At 36.4% G+C, this 13,653-nt stretch overlaps 1 protein-coding gene across 3 annotated transcripts in view; it reads left to right on the top strand.

Moving 5' to 3' along the window:
- SYT14 (synaptotagmin 14) overlaps nt 1-10,735 on the top strand; it is an 88,542-nt gene extending 77,807 nt beyond the window's left edge. For all 3 annotated transcript variants that reach the window (XM_082756759.1, XM_082756758.1, XM_082756757.1), the window contains one exon: nt 1,544-10,735. In XM_082756759.1, coding sequence (XP_082612885.1) covers nt 1,544-1,857 — 314 coding nt within the window. In that variant the 3' untranslated portion in view covers nt 1,858-10,735. The remainder of the gene's footprint in view (nt 1-1,543) is intronic.
- The last annotated feature ends 2,918 nt before the right edge of the window (nt 10,736-13,653 follow it).

Genomic DNA, 13,653 nt, shown 5'->3' with positions numbered 1-13,653 from the left:
ACGGTGATTTTAACCCAGTCTTCTGTAACCTGATCATCTGCATGATTCTTTCTGTGTTCAGTGTGCTTTAGAACCCAGTAGCTGTAAGTGCTAAGATAACCCATTATATAAGCAGTGTAATTTGTTAAAGATTACACAAAAACTGCACAAAATTGTCATTTCATGAAATTTTACCCAACGATCCTTTTGTTCAATCCTTTTCCTGATATATGCTGCTAAGGTTTTGTGCTCTTCCACTCCAGTGAATAGTGTTTCCTCTTAAACTCTAACCTTTGATCCTCTCTCACCCAGCTATTGACATCTGGTCATTATTTCTTTTACTGCTTTCCACCCCCTGTTGTCAGATGGACTGTTCTGTTGTCTAAAACACTTGATAGGTGGACAGGTTTATATAATCCGAGGTGAGTTCCTGTAGACACTAATTGGATGTTGTCTTTTTCATGCAAAAGAAAACTTGCCAGCAGTAAAGCTATACACGGCTGCCTACCTTATTGGTTTATAACAGTATATGTTTATTATTTGTGACACTCTTTAATGCACAAGTTGCATTTATCTCTGATTATGGATGATGGGATTTCAGGATTTCAGTGTACCTGCATAGTGAAATTATGCAATGTTTCTTTTTACAGAAACTTGAATTTTTAATAATATTATTCACTATTATTCATGGCAGGAATAAAGAATGCAAAAAAAAAAAAAAAAAAAAAAGATTATTTAATAGTGGCATGTTTCTTAAAATAAGTTATAACTATGACTTCATAAATGCACAACTTTCTGCAGGAGCATGGCTTGATGCTTCTAGTCAAATGAAAATAGAGCTTTAAAAATAAGTATTTATATCCAAATACTAACATTCTGTGTATGCTAGCCACACTCACTCACATCAGCTTCCTAAATGTACTTGCTAAGAGCACTTTAAACAACCATACTGAATTGTGTAAAAATGATTTCTGTAAAGGCAAAGTGTATTCCTTCATGAATCTATAAATTAGTAATTTTATTTTTTATTTTGTAAACTTTCCCTTTTGAATGCATCTTGCTATGTTTTGGTCTTTAAAACGAATAAAATAAAGCCCAAAATGAGAACCACATCCATGCAGAGATTATTCTTAAGCATTTCATCCTGGCTGTTTTGATATCATCACTGCATATCAACTTTTTTCTTATTCTTTTTCTCTTCATTGTCTTTATTCTACCTCATTCTTATTCTCTGAAAATTCAGTGGTATGCTTTACAGTGTTGTGGCTAGTTGGAGCTTGCTAAGTGTTAATTTAAGTTTGTTTTGAACAAATAAGGGGCTTGATGGGAAGAAGGATCATGAGGTATACCTTTAATTTAACCCATTTACATAGTACTGAAGTTAATTACTTTGTTATTGTGTTTGTACTGTTTTGCTTAATTGTCATCTTCTTCATGTGTCTAATCTAAGCTGTGTTCAATCAGCCTGGTATACACCATATCCTTGAGAATCTTGTAAATATCTCATTATCAAAAACGTTTGTTCTAAGACTTCTGATATTCCAAACTATGATTTATTTTTTAGATACATATGTTAAGCTAACACTGCTGAACTCCATGGGGCAAGAGATGTCCAAATGCAAAACTTCAATCCGTCGAGGACAGCCAAATCCAGTATACAAAGAAACCTTCGTTTTCCAAGTTGCACTGTTTCAGCTTTCAGATGTGACACTCATATTGTCTGTATATAATAAACGCAGCATGAAACGAAAAGAGATGATAGGGTGGATTTCCTTAGGTCTTAACAGCTCAGGAGAAGATGAACTTAATCACTGGACTGAGATGAAAGAATCTAAAGGACAGCAAGTATGTAGATGGCATACTTTACTAGAATCTTAAAGGACGGTACAAAGTGCGGTTGTGGTTCTAAGGAAATTTTGTCTTTCAAGATGATCATTATTTCCGGTCACAGTCTACAGATCTGTTGTGGAAATGGAAAATGAGATCAACATTCCATTTTAAAGTGCACAACATGCAAAATGGCGGGATTTAATATATAATCGTCATTTAGTATCAGGCACATCCTTGGTGTTAGAGGAGCCTTGCTATATGCAAACATGTTAGCAGTCCCTCCCCTAGCCACCTGATGCTGTATTCATTTGGGTTTGTTTTGTGTTTTACAATTCAGTAATATTTTATGTGAGGTTCTCCAAATTAGCGTATGCTCCTTCTTGTGTACTTTTTGTAGTGCTCTTACACTGTAGCTTCTGACCTGCCTGCATTCAGATTAAGGGTCAATAATTTGCACTAAAAAAGAAAAAGTTGATGATCTGTAAAGAAAAAAATCAACAGTGAAAAACACCACCACAAAAACCAAGCCCACCAGTGGAGAAGAACATTTAGTAATATGGCATATATGAATATACTGTTGTTTAATGCCGAGTTTCTTTCCAGGAGCTTAGTACAATTAAGTTTTCATTTTTGATATCCAGTTGGTTTGAAAAATACTAGCATTTGGGCATCAGGTGAACTTTGACATAAAATAAATGTTTCTTCAGTCTGTGACAGGAACGAGCTCTCTATATGGCATAAATTGGGGTTTTCCCTCTTGCCTGTACTTCTGCCTAATCCAAAGAGACCAGATCATTAGTTTGGTCCCTTCCAAATCTCCTTAGACAGGTTGTACTGTAAAACTATGTAACTTTCTGTTGAAAGCACCTCCTGTATTCGTGTATTCCAATGTAGGAAGCTCATAGAGCACGATTTTACTAAGATATTTTTTCGTTAAAAAAAATATATATATATATGTATTTCTTTAAAATGTCAGCAGTTGGAAGTTAGGTTGAAAGACTGAAGGAGGTGGAAGCAGTTGAACTGCTCAGAATGAATGAGAAATATTGTGACTTCTGTTGGAATAGACATTCGTTTGAGTCTTTTCTGAGCTGTGTTAGGGATTACTGTATGCCCTTTGTTGGAAGTACAGGTCAGACCAGAATTTTTTACCTTTCTTCTTGGAGAAGACAACATTAGTGAGTTCTTTTTTTTTTTTTTTTTTTTTTTTTTTTCCCCAAGTGATTTGCCAGCAAATGAATTAATATTCACACCCAACAAAGAAATTTTCCTTGCTTACATTCAGGTTGGGAACAGCAGCTTTCAAAGAACAAAAGGAGCCACAGTATCACAAAAAAAGTTTACCAGTGAACACTTCTGGCTTCCACTAAAATTAGGGAAATATCTGTGCTTCTGAGATTCCTATTTGTCCCAAATATTTTAACTGGAATCACACTAACTGTCCGACTGCTGAATCCAAGTCAGATTACTGAAATTGTGGATTATTGAGTAAATGTTATTTTTTTAAAATGCTTCCCAATTCAAATACTGTCTTTGCCTGTAATGACGTCTCATTTAAAATTTTAATTGTTGCTGTATGGAAAGCAAGCAAATTTGTTTTTCTTATAAATGATGGTGATGTCTTACTGTTTTTTAGCACTTGGTGGGTAGAAGACAGAAGTTTTGGATACTATTGAGAGAATTAGTGGTAGCCTAGACCATTATCATTAGGACAATTTATATTTTTTTCTCTCATATTTCTTTTTAATACCTTTGAACCATCCTGGCTTTAGGGTATATAGTCAAGTACAGTGAGATTGGAGACAGTGACTATACTATACTAAAGACGTTTCATGTGGTTCTCAAATTTTCATACTACTTAACAAGTTCACTAGGGCCTTTTTAAAGACTACTGTAATTCCACTTCTTAGTTTATTTGGTGCCTTCCAAAGGGTTTATTTGCAGAGCCAGGTTTTCAGATTTAAAGGTTAACAGGCCTGATTTTCAATCTGTTATTACATTGCTGCTTCATTTACAGAAGCTTTATTTATTAAATACGAATAATCCAAAAACTCTTTAACCAGGAATGATCTTGCAGTGCTACAAGTTGTCTCTTTTAGTCCTTTTTGTTGCTCGGTTTGTAAAACGTAATGTTGAGTGTAGAATTTAATAATAATAATAATAATCAACATTAATTTTATATGCATAAGGAAAATGCTCAGATTTTCCCAATCCTTATAGCTTTCCTATGATAGAAACTGTCTTAGAAGCTGATCAAAAGCAACTTTCAATGGATGTGGAAGTGTTTTTACTCATTCTGTTTGTGGATGTTTGAACGCTCTTTCCTAAAGCTGAAACTTGTCTCTTACTGGTTGTCTCTTTGTACAGATTTTGATTTAAAATAATTTACAGTTTTTAACAGTAGGAACTGATGAAGTTAATTCCAGTGGAGAATATATTTAACATTGCCATTGAAGAAATGAGTTTGGAAGGTGCAGCAAGTAACCTCTTACAGAATCCAAACTAAACTAATAGTGTCATGACTTGGGTTTATGTTTGTGGGTTGCATTACTTCAATTTTACATCTAATCATTCAGATTTCTAAGACACTGAAACCTTAATTTAGACATAGCAGAGACTGAAAATAATCTGCATTGGGCACATTTGGGAAGAAGAATCTCTTTCTAGATTATGTGACTTTTCCCACAGTAGTCAGGTCCAGTTTGTGCTACGCGGAAGAAGGTTTGCCTTATTTGGATTTATTCTGTACAAAGGCTGGAAACTGAATGTGTAAAGAATGGAAATGAATGTTTAATTTTCAGGCAGTAGAATATGGATTTTCCATGCAAAACCAGTCACACCAATAATTGGATTCACCCTGGGATTTTTATGAATTAGTTACAGTATCAGTAGTTGTCATGTTGTTCTTTCTTTGTAGATCCCATTCTTATGCATTGTTTGTCATTATATTCTTCTTACTGCTTTATGCGAACCGACACTTTCCTATCTGAAATCTGCCTTAGATGCAGAAGCCCCCATAGGGGCTTAAGCATATAGTGCATTTTGGTACATTAACTGAAATCTCAAGCATGGATCAGAATTTCTACAGAACAAAGTGTTTGAAGCAAATTAGAAAGAGACAGTTATGTTTTCCTCAGACTTGTCGGTGCTTTCTTCATAGTTTTTGTTGCTTATTTTTGTTCAAAAGTACAACTAGTACTTGGAAGAGTTTATCAAATTATCTAATCAGTTTTCTGTGTGCCAATATACCATGTAGAGATTACAATTCTTGAATTAGTTTTCTGACAGTGTAGCCTTAAATAATTGTAGAATAGTGAAGTTCTTACAGATTCTATTCTGGAAAATATTTCATCCTTTCTGCATGTAATCTATTTGCTTTAATGTTTAGAATATTTCACATAGGTGTTCTCAAAGGTAAAGTCATCTTAAAGTATCATAGCTATGAGGAAAGGTGGTTCATTCCTTTCAGTATGTGGTATGGGCAAGGTTGCCATCTGTACAGACAAGTATGAAATCACTGTGCAGGAGGATGAGAGGGCCCACGGTCTGTGTAGGACATCGCTGTCTCCCACATTTGTGGAGGCACAGAGTAAGCAGAGCCATGCTTCTGCTCCCTGCTTAGGAGGATGGCACTGGTAGGATTCAAAGCTTGGTCCCTGTGGTGCTGCTCCATGCTCAGGACTTAAGGGACAGCCACACAGTGACCAAGCAGTGAGTCTGAGCGTAAAGGCAGAAGTTAGGCAAGGTGTGATGGATTGAATACAGATCGCTCCCACACATATAAATTCTAACAAAAAGTCTGTGGTAAAATTAGAGAATGATCTTTGAGGGGAAGCCTCTTGGCCTGAGCGTTTCAATGTGAAACTATGAACACATTACCCTTTCATTTAACCAAGAGTCCAGTTAAACTCTTATTCATCACACTTTTCTGGAGGAAAAATGGCTGTCTTGTCTAAAGCAGATTTTTATATTATGGCTTGTCCAGCGGCAAGGCATACTGACTTCCTCCTTTAGCTGAATTCTCAGTAAAAGTTCATCATTCATTTAACTCTCCCACTGATGTGCATACACACCTCCCATTAACGTTAATAAGAAGAACCCACAGGCATCAACAGGAGTGGGGACCTGACCCTGAAGTGTTATGTGTAATGGGATCAGTAGAGTAGGGCAGTGATACAGCGGGGCACCTGCAACACGATCAAATGTGATTCCAACTGTGAATGGATGTTTTTAAAAAAATAAATAAATCAGGATACTTAGTTATTTAATCATTATCTCTTATTTTTGTTTCTTCTATTCCTCAGCTTGTGGAAATGCTTGAACATTAAAAATGTTAAAGCAATCGTCAAACATCTTGATTGCTTTAACTGGAATATTCAGCAAAGTTATTGTTAGAACAAGCTGTCAAGAATGCTCTGTATTTTTGGTCTATTTAACTCAGCTGCTGGATTTTGTAGTACTTCACAGCTGGGTTTCAGACAACTTTGTTCTGGTGGTAGTTTTTGAAGGGGAAGTCATAGAAGCATTTGCTTGTCAGTGAAACAATTCCTGATGAAGCGATGCCATCTGGGAGTGAGGGCACTAAAACAAGAGAGGGCCTCACACTGAGGTAGCTGCAGTGACTCCACTTCCACTCGAGGAGCCTCGCAGTCCTTGGAGGGCCCTACTTAGAGAAGAGGCGGTGTGTGCTTTGTGGGAGCTCGTACATCCAACGTTGCCCATGTTGCTCTGTGTGGGAGCCCCTTGGCTGCTAACCTAGCATATTTTATAGATGTAAGAAGGGTAAATAAGTGTTTATTTGCAGGGTGAGTACAAACTGGCCTACAGTGATGTGGATTAGTTTAGCCTTACGAACTTACCACTGCCCCTCCTTAATTGCAAGCAGGGTTTCTTCCTTTCTGCAGACTATGCAGAAATCTTATGCACCCAATGTATCTGTTTATATTATGCCTACTTGCATACGGCACGATTAGATTAATGGTAGCAAGCTTAGTTGGTATTTGACATGGTGTGACTGAATTAAATTGGTCTGATACGTGCTGGGCCAGGTTTTTGCACGTTTGATACGTGCTGCACAGGGTTTTGCTGATGTAATAGAGAATAAGATCTGTATGTGGAGGAATGTGCCAGGAGTTAGGAAGATGGGTAGTATTGCTCCTTTAGGAATGAAGACCAGGAAACAACTATGTCCAGAAAAGGGGCAAAGCTAGCCTAATAGCAAGAAGCATTCATTCACTTCCTTGGAAGCATTTACTGGTTGAGCTGGTACAAAGCGTCCAAAAGTTGCCTGTCTCTGAGGAGCCTACTCAGGAGATCAGAAGCAGTACTACCATACCACTGAAGGAATACCTCATGGACATTCAGGGATGTAATTAATGTCATCCTTTTTGTCTTATATCTGAGGACACGAGTCTTGCCCGTTTTATCGAGTTAATTCTTTTGCTGTGTTTTGCAAATCCTATGGACATTCACTGCATGCCTAGGGTTTAAAGTGGATTGCTTTATAACTTTTGGTTCATTTCCAAAGCATGACTTTGAGTGAATTTTCAGAATTAACTAGAAGCATTATCATAGCTTTAAGATGTAAGGTAATTTCTAGGCCATAGTGCAAGCAAGGAGCAGGGCTTTGAACAAATTTTGATGGTGAATTTTGCAAATGGCTTATTATGACATTTTAAGAAAATTTCTAAGCGGTTGAATGTATTACGGAATATTTACAAAAAAAAAAAAAAAAAAAAGGAGGAAATAGAGCAATGATCTTTTTTACTATACAGCTAGTTTGCTGTCCTTTCCAGTAAACCACAAGGTTCATTAGTGCTCCGTACTGTTTTGTTTATGACAACAGTTTTTAATGTGATTTTCATGACAAAGTGTAATTAGTGAAACCTTTTATTCAATTTTCCCTTTGGTTGCTTTTTTTAAGGAGAGATTTCTCCTTATATAGTATATATACTTTCTTACAGAGCTTTCTTACCTATTTTTCTATAAGATGATTTAACAATGTAAAAATAAATGCTCTATGAGCAAGCTGTATCACTGTTACACAATCTAAAGTGCTAATATAATGACTAAGGGCCTGAACCTACTGCCTTTTACTCTGGTCTTGGTTTAACTGCACTTCCTTCGTGTCGGGCAGAACCTTTCCCCATAAGCAGTTCCATCCATTTCCCTGAAGTGACTCAGGGAAAGGTACAATTAACGCGAGGAAGAGTGATAAAACTGAGCCTCCTCTCCATTCTTAGCAGGACGACTGTCATGAGTAAAGGCTGCTGGCTCTGTCCCAAAAGTGTAGTTATAGATTATAGTTCCCTTGATCTTCAGTAATTTTGAACTTGTTTTCTGGTGACTATAAGCTAATAACTGGTCGTAGTGAATACAAATATTGAATTGTGCTGTTATCAGCAAGATTATTAAAATGTGTTTCACATTTTAATTCATTCTCTCATTGGGATATAAGGAATTGGGTTTGTGAAGCATTATATTGCATAGAGATAGCACACATTCGCCGCATTTTTAATAAGTGTATGAAATATACGGTATGTAGCATTTTCTTGCATACTTTTATACTGCCTGTATGCCACCGATGCACTCGGTGCCTTGTTTCTTTTGTACAAGACCGATATGTAGAGAAACTAATGTTATCACATGTAAGCAATGTCACTGCAAATCAGAAGATGTCTTAACCCGGTGATTCCTCGTACAGGAGGTTTCAAATGGCAGTTCGGTTTGACACAATGCATTTCTTTGAGTTTCTAGCTTTCCCCTTCCCTTGCTCATCCTGCCTCTCCAAGAAACCTCCTCACACGACTGTTTATTCCTATCTGATTCCTGTGTCTGATCTAAGTCACATGGTGTTAACCAAAGAACCAAGTCTGTTTTGAATTCTTCGGACAAATATTGTTTGGACTTGCTGTTACTTAAAGACAGAAATGACATAACGGATCTCTTTGAACAAATATAAAATAGGCTTCTGTAAATGTGACTCGCAGCTGAGAATTCAAGATACCTCTCTTCTGACTGGTCGTGCATTATTGTGTCGGTAGCAATGTGTTTGATTTATATTTCTTTGTGTATTTAAATCAAAATCTCATCACAAAAACATAAATCAGTGCTGTCAAATTAGCTTATTTTACTCATTTTATACATATATCTGAAGTGTGCAACTTTGAGAACAGATTCAGCTTTTGTGTCTGAAGTCCTGATAGCATATGATAACTGTCTAGTATATGCTGGTCTTACAGAAACAGATTCATGCTGCATTATATGTACGTTTCCTACTAGTATCCTCTTCATTGTATAATTTATGGAATATAACATGGTTTTCAACTAATGTTTCAACTTGAAATTCCTTAAAATTCGGTGCATATATAGCCTTAAACATTTTAAGACACTAAGCACAGTTTTAAAGGGAATAGGTTATATTTGCAAGTCCTGTTTAGAAATCGGAGAATTATTTTTATATGTCAATCAAAGATCATCGAAAATGGGCATATTACAGTCATGTTACCAACAGTGCTCCTAATTATATGCATTTATAAAAAGCATTTTGGTGGAACTTTTTAGACATGAAACATCACTGCTCATTTTCTTTCTTGAATTTGCTGATTTTGTTTTCATGCTTTCATTTCTGTACAGAATCTTGGAGCCTATAAAGAAATGTCTGTGACTGAATTTTCTCTCTTTTAGAATTTTTTGAGCTTCTCTTCTGTTTTGCTGTGCTTTTAATTTGAATAAGCAGTAATTAAAATTCTCTATTTATTTATTTATTTTTACGTTTTGACAGTAAGAAAGAGTGAATGACTGTTTTCAACTGTTTACATGGCTTATTAAATTCTTAGGACTTCATTTGAAACTGTCATTATAATCCAGATGAAGACATACCTTTCATGGCATTTCAGTCCACAGCAGGTGAAGACAGAGTTCTGGCAATGAATGTGCAGATCTGCATATTGGGTGTCAAATTGTAAATCCCCGGAGGGATTTATAATTATGTGTCACATTGTATCTACAGCATCTCCAATTGTGTGATGTCAGTTACATCTTGTTTTCTTTCCTTTGTTATTAACAAGCAAAAAAAACCACCCCAACACCCTATTTTCATCATTTTATGCTAACGTATATTAATCTTGAGGGTTTCCAGTGTGTGAGATTAGTTAGTGTTGTCAGCTGTCTTTCTGTTTAAAAAAATAATAATAAAAAGATGGTCTTTCAGCACATGCATTCCATTACTATTCTGATTTTGGGGAGAGGCAAAATGCCACCAGCTATTTGTAGTTGTATTTACCTGTAGAGCACAGGTAATTTAATTCCATATTAGTTTGATGAAAACATGCTATAGTATATTTTCAAAGTATGGATCCGTCACAACATTAAAATAGTCATTTTACGTACCTGAAGCTTTGCAGCTGTGGTTTTCTATTTTGTTTGCTCTCTCTATTTGTATTGATTACTCTGTGAAATGTGGTTTTGTCGGTTTTGGGACTTGAATGGATATTCTTTGGTTAATTCAAACTACTTTCTGTATGTGGAATCAGCTTTTTGCATGTGAACTTAATTGTTGGAAAGTATTTGGAAAAAAAAAAAAAAAAAAAGGAAAAATTACCTTTAAAACTGGTTGTTGTCACTTTCCTTTGGAGTTAATTGGATCTTAAACAAATGTAGTAGACTTCACTGTTTAGGAGATACTAACGCTTGGACAACTGTTTGAACTCCTGTCAGCATTAAAAGAAAACCAGAAATTTTGGCAAGCTAACTAATCCTCTCCCTAACACACTTCTTGGCTCTGTTTCCAAGTTTCCTAAGTTTCCCCAATTCCCTCTCCATTTCTCACAGTCTTTGTTGATGTCATGAATCTTCTACTTAGAGAAATTTAAATTAACCAATGTGATAATGTTCTGACAAATATGATGTGTATACTGGCAAATAAAGACACACTCAGGTGATTGACTGATTGACTTTGGTGATTCTGATTGACTTTGGAAATTGGCTTTATGCAATTTTCTTCTGGGGTCATCTTTGATTGTGTCTACTTCTTTGTCCCAAGTGGCTTTCTCAGAAGGGATCTCATCTAATGTGCCTAACTTCCACTTTCTAAGAAACAGGTAGGGTGAAATAATTGAAGCTTGATTTAAACATGAAATAATCACAGAATCACAGAATCACAGAATTTCTAGGTTGGAAGAGACCTCAAGATCATCAAGTCCAACCTCTGACCTAACGCTAGCAGTCCCCACTAAACCATATCCCTAAGCTCTACATCTAAACGTCTTTTGAAGACTTCCAGGGATGGTGACTCCACCACTTCCCTGGGCAGCCTGTTCCAATGCCTCACAACCCTTTCAGTGAAGAAGTTCTTCCTAACATCTAACCTAAAACTCCCCTGGCTCAACTTAAGCCCATTCCCCCTCGTCCTGTCACCAGGCATGTGGGAGAACAGGCCAACCCCCACCTCGCTACAGCCTCCCTTGAGGTACCTATAGAGAGCGATAAGGTCGCCCCTGAGCCTCCTCTTCTCCAGGCTGAACAAGCCCAGCTCCCTCAGCCGCTCCTCGTAGGACTTGTTCTCCAGAAATAAGTAACAATTGTAATTTCACTGTGACCCAGCTTAGATCTTCTATACTGTCCTCTAATGATTTTTGTAGTACGTGCTAGCAAAAAGCTTTCTGGGCCCTCATGGCAGGTCTGCTTTAGGATGTGCCTGAATATGTGGACGTTTTAATAGGTATTAGCATACACACATGTGCACACACACACACAAAAAAAAAATTGTTACAAATTTCTTTTTCCTACCCTAAAGCTAGGAAGGCATAAGAGAAAGAGCTTCTAGCATTTATTCCCATTTCTGCAGATGAAACAAGCATAGCCCGGTGACTTTTACCAGATGAAACTGGAGAGAGTGGTATGTTTATTGCTGTGTGATCTTGATCATCTGGACCCATCTGTGCAAATCCTAGGACTTCTATAAACAAGATAATGTGGTTCTTGCTGGTGTTAAGGCTGGCATTTTCAAAAGACTATACACTTAAAAATAACTTGTCATTCCATATGGAGACTGGTACATACTTGGTACTTAAGAAACTCCAAGAGGAGCATTTACTTTCTGTCCATATTATTTAGAAGATGTCATAAGACACGTGGCACCTTTGTATATAAGGAGAAAAATAATAACCAACACAAATATTTTTCTCCAGATGATGCAAGATCTATTAAAACTTGAACATATGAACTATCAGGTATTTGTTTAAAAATTGAGGATTTATGAAGCTGTGAAAACATGACAGCATAAATGAAATGTGTAGTCAGTATGGTAGTACTTGTTCACCATTTATGAACAGCCATTTTCTACTCAAAGACTGCAGTGAAGAAGAGTTAATACATCCTGTGAATCAAATTCAGCTTTCAACTGCATGTGTGGCACCTTTCAGTCTGCTATGTTTCATGTATGTAGCGGAGCAGAATTAGGTGTAATGCTCCTAGTTGCTAAATAGCTTTCTGTGCAACAGCAATTGCTTCAGACAGAGCCAAATTGCATCATTTCTATGCAGATGCACCTTTACCTGTCAAAGATTTTCTCTGAATAGTTGTCTTCATGTGGCAAATTCCACATTAGCTAGTATTTTAAAATCACTTAGAAGTCGCTAGTTACTTGTTTCCCAAAACTCCTGTGGGTAAGGGCTATTTATCATTTTTCCTGCTGAAATTTGTAATCGTCATTTTCTCTCTGGTGTTTTTGTTTTTACAGTCCAGCAGTGTGATTCTAATTTACTGCTTGCATCATATTAGACATTTCATTTTACTTGTAAATTACTATCCCAAAACTAATGAGAGCAGTACTAAGGCATTTTGTTACCTGCTAATCGTTTTGAGTAGCTAGCTACATTTCAGCACTGGGGTCTAAAAATTTTGGCTGTTGCATCAGCTTTAAGATCAAATCAAGTCAAATAAATTATCATCAAGGAAGATCATGCAACAAATCGTCTGGGGGTTAGATAAATGATTTAGTATTAAATTCAAAACCTAATAGGTTTGTGTGTTCTGAGTGTAGTTTACAGTGGTTTGTTTTTCACTTAATTAGAAGCCTTACATTTCATCTTATTAATAATGAAAATCCTCTTGTCAATTTGTGTAAAATCATGTTGAACTAACATGTATATTTTAGAGGCAGAATAAAATCTCCCCCCATAGCCTTTTGTATTATTTCATTTTATTATGAAAAAAAAAAAAAAAAAAAAGACATTCTGCCTTTAATTCTCTTAGTGCAAAATAAGAAAATTCTGTTTTTCATTGCTGTTAACGAAAGTCCTAATTTCAAGAACCACAATGAAGATGGTTCAACCCCTGTAGCCCACTGTTTACAAGTACAAATTAGCTGTACGCAGGGATTAAGAATACCAGGCCAATTCATCTCAACAAATAAGTGTATAAAGGATTACAATCAGTCAGTAATCAAAGCTTAAATTATTATGTCTTGTCGTATCAGTTCTGTTGTAGTGGCATAACAGTTAGGAAAGGGCAAATCTGCTGAAGGAGACAAGATTTGTATCCCATTTGTTATTTGGAGTCAAGAACACATTTCCCTGACATCACGGCATTCTCAGCTGCTGATGCTGGGACCTAAAGTGCCAGTAGACTAAAATGTCAGTCACACAAGCCTTTGCTAATTAATGCCTTTACGAGAAAATGTCTGGCATTCTTAGGAAATCAGGGAGATATAGAACACAGGCATCATTCATATTTATTAAAAGAAAAAGAAAAAAAAAAAAAAAAAGGAGGGTGAGGTATTTAATCAGCCGTTTAACAAAAGCTCCAAAGCAATCAGCAAAGCTAAAGGTCATGAAAAAGTAG

This window comes from Aythya marila (genome assembly GCF_965140915.1).
Source record: "Aythya marila genome assembly, chromosome: 3".
Taxonomy (NCBI): Eukaryota; Metazoa; Chordata; class Aves; order Anseriformes; family Anatidae; genus Aythya; species Aythya marila.
Note: the sequence above shows the minus strand (reverse complement) of the source record. Positions and strands in the feature narration are given on the sequence as shown.